This window comes from Nyctereutes procyonoides, unplaced genomic scaffold, assembly GCF_905146905.1.
Source record: "Nyctereutes procyonoides isolate TBG_1078 unplaced genomic scaffold, NYPRO_anot_genome, whole genome shotgun sequence".
In the NCBI taxonomy this organism is placed as follows: domain Eukaryota; kingdom Metazoa; phylum Chordata; class Mammalia; order Carnivora; family Canidae; genus Nyctereutes; species Nyctereutes procyonoides.
In genome coordinates this window covers 106,448,131-106,456,359 of record NW_026575125.1, presented here as the reverse complement: position 1 = coordinate 106,456,359, position 8,229 = coordinate 106,448,131, and the positions used below count along the sequence as shown (strand labels likewise).

The following is an 8,229-nucleotide window of genomic DNA, read 5'->3' as shown; positions in this document are numbered from 1 at the left end:
TGGCCTCACCAGGTTTTCCTTCCTCAGAAGCAATGAGGAAGCCTTCTTACTCCTGCTATGTCAGCCAGGCGCCCCCACCAGGGCCACCCCCGACACTGGTACCATTGCAGACTGCTCCTCTGAAGGCACCTGATTCAAGTACCCCACACGGACCACGTCCTCTATCCCTCCCAACTACTCATGGAACTTATTCTCTTAGATAACACATGGACGACTTCACCTCGGTATGACTAAAATTGAGGAGAGCCAGAAGCTTGCTGGAATTCAATTGGAATTCAATTCTTTAATGGCATGCGTAGGTGTTAGCAGCACAGGCTCCTTCTGTGAGAAGTCTCAGCACTGGATGAGGTTGTGTGGACTCCTTCCAGGCTCTGGGACCCAGGCATCAGCAGTTCTTGCTGGATCAGAACATTTCAGAGACCTGAGAAGTGGTGTCATCCCCAAAGAGGTGGCTGCTCTGCATGTTGTTATTCACTGCCCTTTGAACCCTGCAGTCATTGTGGGCCTCATTGCCCACCAGCTCCAGAATGTTGGTGGCCACGTATTTCAGAATGGCGGAGAGGCAAACCTGGCTGGAGAAGCGTAGGTGCTGGGCAGGGTGGTTTTCCTGCAGGAGATGGTCTTCATGGCTCACAGAGAATTTCAACTTGGTTTTTGTGGAAGAGGAGAGTGTCTGCTTCCCAAGCCTGCAGGAGTTCTGACTACTTCTTTTCCCGGACATGGTGTTTTGCTCTGATTGGTCTACCTCGAGTGTCCAGCTGGTCTGACTGTCCCAAGACACCAGTGCCCAGTGCTCATTACTGCCCTCTCTATCCCCATGCTCCAGCCACTCATTGGTCAGGGAGAGGCCTTTGTGACACCATAGACACTGATATGTCATTGATGTTCACTGGGCCCTGATCAGGCCTCAGCCTAGAAATGTGTGTGCTAGCACTTGGTCACCCTAATGACTAGACCAGAATGTGATACCAGTATACCCACCAGCATGGTTGATAACCCTAACAGGGATGAGGTTGTACAGCAACTAGAACTCTCATACACTGTTATCAGGGTGGGAAAAGTCTGACAGTTTCTTATATGAAACTAAACATACATGTACTATATGGCCCAACCATTTTCTTCCAGGTATTCAAGAAATGTAAAAATCTATCTACACATGCACAGACACACACACACACACACACACACTCACACACACAGACACAGACACATGCACTATGCACCAGAATGTTTATATCACTTTTATTCATAATATCCCAAACTGGAAATAGCTCAGGTGTTCATCAACAGAAAAATGGATAAACAAACCATAGTATATTCATAAAAACAGCAATAAACAAATGAACTACTGATGTACACAATAACTAGGATGGATCTCAGGTCACCTGGGTGGCTCAGTCAGTTAAGCATCTGCCTTCGGCTCAAGTCATGATTCCGTTATCCTGGGATTTAGTTCTACACTGGGCTCCTTGCTCAGTGAGGAGTTTGCTTCTTCCTCTCCCACTCCCCCTGCTTGTGTGCTCGCTCGGTCTCTCTTTCCCTCTCCGTCTCCCTTTCTCTGTCAAATAAATAAATAAAATCTTTAAAAAAAACAAGGATGGATCTCACAGGCACTATGCTGAGCAGAGGAGCAGGACACAAGTGTATATACTATATATGTATGTGTATATGAAGTTCTAGAAGACTCAGAATTCTGGATGTCTCCAAGGTAGAGGAGGGGCAGGCCTGATTATGAAGGAAACATTCTGAACAGAGGTGTGCATTGCATGGATGTATCTACCTTTCAAAATTGTGCAGTTGAAATGTGTACATTTTAACATATGCCATTTTTAGTTATAAAAGAAGTGCATGAGGGCACCTGAGTGGCTCAGTCATTTAGAGAGCTGGCTCTGGCTTCCTCTCAGGTCATGATCTCAGGGTCCTGGGATCAAGCTGTGTGTTGGACTCCCTGCTCAGTGGAGAGTCTGCTTCTTCCTCTCTCTCTGCATTTCCTACACCCCACCCCTGCTCATGCTCTCCTTGTCTCTCAAACAAATAAATAATTTTTTTAAAAAAAGAAGTGTATGAATGTAATAACCAAGTGGCTTGGGAAGTAGAAGGAACAGATACAGTCAAAGCAGAAGTGGCAGAAAGTTGATACTTGCTTAAGCTAGGCAAGTACATGGGGTTTCATTATATCATTTTGATTCTTTTATGTTTGAATTTTTTATAATACAAAGTCATGAAAAAGAAACAAAGGATAAAAGAATAAAAGAAATAAGGCAGGCATTAGTAATCCATCATAGTATCCTTGTCTCAGAATCCTCTTCAGTACATCAGTCTTCTCTAATAAGCAAAAGAGCAAGTGAAAGAAAGAACACCTATTTTCCATCCTTGGCCTGAAGCATACACTCCTGAGTTCATTCCACACACACACACACACACACACACACACACACACAGCAAAAGAATAACTCAAACAACTTATTTCCGTATATTAAAGTACTTAGCTTCAGGTAGTAGGATTATGAGTGATTTTTACCTGGTCTATATTTTGCTGCATCTTCCAAATGTAAGAAATAGTGAAAGGGATTATATGAAGAAAGGAGGGGAACTGAGTGGGAAAAATTAGAGAGGGAGACAAATCATGATAGACTCCTAACTCTGGGAAATGAACAAAGGGTTGTGGAAGGGGAGGTGGGCGGGGAGGATGGGGTGACTGGGTGACGGGCACTGAGGGAGGCACTTGATGAGATGAGAACTGGGGGTTATACTATATGTTGGCAAATCAAACTTCAATAAAAACAAATGGAAAAAAATATATACCACACAATATTAAAATACCGTTTTTCATTGACTTTTTCCGGTATTGTTACTATGGTTTCAAAAATTCAACAGGCTTTACCACATTATCACTCTCAGGAAAAGCAATGCTGCTAATCGTATTATTTGTTAGCAAAAAAGCTTTTGCCAAGGTATGAGCCTCCAGGGTACTTTTTTTGTAATGATAAAAATGCAATACCGCACAGGAGATCTGCTTATTAGACATTGGGCACGCTCTCTGTAGAACCAAAATAACTCTTCAGAAATTTCCTGCCAAATTCACAGCTAAACTGTTATGCAAATGTAACTACATCTAAATTAAAAGTGCTGAGATGATACAGCCAACAGACTTTGAAGTTTGATTGCTTTCAGTGGTGTAGGCAGAAAGGTTGGGATGTTTCAAAGTAAACAAGACGCATCACACTTTATTTGGTTTCCTGTTTGACTGGGGGTTTACAGGATGCAGGAAAGCCAAGATGATAAATGAGAATCACATAGAGTGAAGGAGAAAGGAGAGAGTAGGATTAAGTGTTTGAGGGAAGAGCCTCTGAGCCCTCAGAAAACAAAACTGGACATGAACTTAATTGCAGAGAGAATCTGTAAGGCTTAGGACTATACCTAAAAAAAGGAATGACCGCCTTTGAATGATCTATGTGAGAAAGTCTCATTATTTAACTTTCTTACATTTAAGTCTGGCCTTCTCAACTCGATTTTAAAATAGCTAGCTCCCAAGAGCAGGGAATCTATCTTTTACTTCTGGCTACTTGTCATTGAGCTGGCTAGAAGCTCTAAGAAGGCACACTAAATTTTCCATAGCTAGACCCTTTGAACCTAGCTCAGTGCCTCAGACATAGGCATGGTCTCCATTGAACAAATGAAAGACCAGTCCCAATAGCATATGACCTGGTACCTGCCCCCAGCAGAAACTCAGTAGGTCTGTGTTGAAGTAGTTCTCTGTCCATCCATGTAGTCATCGCACAAATATTCTTGAGTGTCCGCCATGTGCCAAGCATGCTTCTGGGTGCTGAAGACATGGTGTTGAGCAAAGGAACATCCCTGCTTCCATGGCACCTACATTCTAAGCAAAAAAATCGCCCTCTAGACAACATCACAGAATATAATTTTGGGTTTCCATGGCCATTATAACAACTATCCCCCATTTAAAATGTTACAATACTAAGCAACTCCTGGGTGCGCTGGGTGGACATTTCACTTCTGTGGCATTTCACATGAGGAGGTGAATGTGATTACAAGTGGCTTAAGATAACAAGTAGAAGCATACATAATTCTTGCAATTGGAGGACTTTCCAAGAAAACACATGAAAATTGCTACAGAATATACAGTTCTTGAAGATTACATCCTACGGACCAGGAGAGAGATGGTTTCCCATAGAAACAGAGATTCCTTTTATTGACAAAGATGAATTGTTCCACTATGACTCTCCTCTTTCTAATTTCCTGGCTAGTCGAGATCAATCAATACTCCATAGACAGTACCCATTTAAGGCTCTGACAAGTGTGATTTTGTAAGAGGCCATGCTTTGAGCTTCTCATTAATGAAAAGCAGTACTGTAGCATTCATTGCTACTTCCACTCTGTTTCCTGGCCTTGCTCCGTCTGGTCCTGATATTACAAACAGCTGAAATCAGTACATTGCGATATTATGCAAATGTGCTCTGGCAGATTGAGCTAAGAATAGTGTGCATTGGGCTATTTCAATTTATTTGGTGTATAGATGAATTTGGCGTTTTTTAATTAAGGAACTTTACAGACATTTAAAAATACCTCTGCATTAGAAATATTTTTCCTTACAAAAGTTAAATAAACACTAGTCCAGTCTGTGAAACCACTTGACTGAGTTTAAAAGTAGGAATTCAGAGAGGAACTAAAAAGAGGGCATCCAGAAAGCAGATATTAGCGTTTTTCACAACGTCCTTTTGGATGAGCCACAGAAGCATAGGCTGGATGCCCAGTAGAGCTTGGTGAATTCAGCCTTGGTCAATTTACTGTAGCCAAAAGGTGCTGATTATGGCTCCCTGCAATCCTGGAGGGGACTTTCTAGTGTCATACTGCAGAACTGGAAATTTGGGATTGTCTTGTTCAACAATTTTTTAATGACTTGGAGGAGGACATTTGTAACATGTATAAAATCTGCTTATCACAAGAATTTGGTAGGGATGGTGAATGGATTGTTATGACATAATCAGGAGCCTTAAGGATCTCTCCCAGGCAGATTCTTCATCTGAATCTAGAAGATGAAACTTGATTGATATAAATAAACATAAAGTTTGATATTTATGTTGAACAAAAAGCTGGTTTCTTATTTCAGGGGAATTCTTAGTCGAAGATCAGAAGATACTTCTTTCCAGGCCCTAAATTAATTGACTGATTATTTTTCATAAAGCAGCAAGTGAAAGATTTTGGACTTGAAAAGAAAGTTGAAAATTTTTCAACAAAAGATATTAAGATAATATTTATTTATTTACGTATTTGTATTAGTATTAAAGAACTATTTGTTTTTACAGGTAATGGATTTTCAACCCTATGCTGGTAACATTTTTTTTTCTTTTTCAAAAGAGTCTGGAAGGGGTGAACCCTGCCCATCTTCACCTTGTCAGGAGAACCAAGCTCCTTGAACATTTCATATTCATTGCGTCTTTGGGGAGAGTACACCTGACTCCTATAACTGAGATGATAGTCTTATCTAATTACGAGTTTTCCTTTTTCATTTGGAACGTAAGAAGTGGGCTTCCTCTGTACTGGAAAATGGCAAAGTAACCAACGTACATATTGTCTCAACAGAAAACAAGATTGAACATTTTTGCAGAACATCTCATGTTTTGTTCCCTTCCCTGGTAAAGTATGTGATGCTTAAATTATCATTTGAAAACATGATGGCCAAGTACTGGTAATACCACTTTCTAGGAATATGGATGAGAGTTTATTAAGCCAATTTCCCTTTTTTAAATGAAGGATTGTCACGGGGCACTTGGATGGCTCAGTTGGTTAAGCATCTGCCTTGGCTCAGGTCATGATCCTGGGGTCCTGAGATGAGCCAGCCAGCATGGGCTCCCTGCTCAGTGGGAAGTCTGCTTCTCTCTCTCCCTCTCCCTCTGCCACTCCCCTACCCTCTGCCACCACCACCACCACCACCACCACCACCACTGCTTGTGCTGTCTCTCACGCTCTCTTTCTCAAATGTATAAATAAAATCTTTTAAAAAAATTAAAATTAGAGGATTGTCACATGGAAAATGACAAAAAAACCTTTCAAGTGTCTCTTGGCACAGTACTAAAAGGAGCATACTTGAAGAAAAAACACATAGGTTTTTAATTCACTGACAGCAGATATGAATAAAATATAAAATGCAACTTCTAAAAAAGTTAGTGTAGCCTTGGCTGTCTTAACTAAGATGGAATGTCCAAGGAAAACGAGTAATGGTTCTGCTTCGGTATACTAGTCAGACCATCCTCGTGTACTGTCTTCTGTTCTGGACACTATTTTGAGAGAGATTGACAAAGAGGAGCATATCCAAATGGTGCTATCAGTAGAGAGGATGAATGTTCTAGAAAGTATGTGATCACTACAACTTTATAAACAAGTCTGAGCTAACCTTCTTAAGGAAGAGACACCGCAGAGAGATCAGTAGAGGCCCAGCCTTCCCAGCTGTAGCAGCCCCTGGAGCCAGAGCCCTGATGGGATAGAGAGAACATCTAGGAACAACCAATTCTCCAGCCAACCCACCAACAGCATGAAAATGCAACCCTGCTCCATGTTCTGCCAGCTCCACGTTCTACCAACTGGCAGAACATGGAGCAGAGATGAACCATGCGACTTGAGCCCTGCCCAAATTGCCAACCCACAAAATCATGAACAAATAGATGGCTGTTGTTTTATAGGGCAGTTTTGTTATGCAACAGTAGAACCTGGTATGTGATTTTATCCAGCAAATTGTGCTTCTAAAAATAACTCGATGCAAGACATACATACACGTATGACCACTGTGGTACTTCTGATAAGGATCTAAATAGAAAGAAGAGGACTGGTTAAAAATGATGGCATATCCAGGTAATGGAACACTTAGCAGTGGAAAAGAATCAGGTGGTTCTCCTTGTATATATCTGGAAAGATGTCTGAGGTATGTTGTTAAGTGAAAAAGCAATGTTTAGAACCATATGAACAGTTAACCACGTTTGTGCCAGTAGACAAGCATAGGCACACATGGAAATGTATACACACAGAAGCCATCCAGCGGAATGCACAAGGAACTAGGAGCAGTCATGAGCTAAGGAGTTGGGATGAAAGTTGAGCAGGAAGAGGACATCCTCTCAATAAAAGAGGACCTTTTATTCCTTTCAAAATATTTTTAAATGATTTTATTTATTTATTTATTTGAGAGAGGGGGCACAAGTAGGAGGAGGGGCAGAGGGAGAGAGAGAAGCAGACTCTCCACTGAGCCAGGAACCCAATGTGGGGTTTGATCCCAGGACCCTGAGATCATGACCTGAGCCAAAAGCAGACACTTAACCTGCTGAGCCACCCAGGCGCCCCTATTCTTTTCAATATTTTACTTTGAGTGTATATCACTTAAATATACTAACTAAAAAATGAATGGAAATAAAAGCAAACACAACCTCTGACTCTTCTTCCCCCTGCCTCTAGTCGCTGCTCCTTGTGACACAGGTTCCAAAGCATCACCCTGTAAATCTAATTATCATACCCTTTCTAATTATGTCACTCCTGCTCATTAGGTTTCCAGAACTCTCCACCACTTCATGATGGTCTTCAAAGTGGGGTACGTCCTATTCTATATAGTTTCTAGCTCGAATAGTAGGAAGGAAAAAGAGCTGTATTTCTATTGTATACGTGGATATAGGCTGGCACCTCACTTGGTATTCACGCAACCACCTATTGCACAAGGGAGGCCCAGGCGTCCTATGGGAAGAGTGGCAAGTTCTCCATATGCAGGGGTTTATGGTGGGGCCCTGGCTCGTCCTTGCACTTTCCCCCGATTACAATTAATTACAGTTTCTGTGAGCCCCAGTTGACTTGTGGATTTTCAAAAATCTAGCTTGAAATAAAGAAACCTTAACAAAACTGATGAGTGACTTTAAAAAAAAAAAGATTCCTTCAGATAAACTCAGCTTTGAGGCTAACACAAATAACATAAGCACAAATTAATGACAAGGAAATGGCATTGTGACACATGTTCTGACTCCCAGTACAACAAGCTCTCGGTCAGCTGGATTACAAGTTAAAAGCAGTGACTACCTAATAGATATGCCAGACTTTGCCAAAAGGAAAAAGGAGAGTTAATGCCAGAGTTTCGAATGTGTGAAAAATTGTGTGATACTCCAGTATTTCACCCAAGTTCATTTAACAACGATGAAAGTTTTGAAGCCTCTGCTGAGGATTCTTGCTTATTAA

General features: G+C 41.4%; 1 protein-coding gene across 1 annotated transcript; it reads right to left on the bottom strand.

Moving 5' to 3' along the window:
• Positions 1-403: 403 nt before the first annotated feature.
• LOC129518107 (uncharacterized) lies at positions 404-721 on the bottom strand. Its single transcript, XM_055338126.1, has one exon. It carries the CDS (start codon positions 719-721, stop codon positions 404-406), a length of 318 nt encoding a protein of 105 aa, XP_055194101.1.
• Positions 722-8,229: the final 7,508 nt, after the last annotated feature.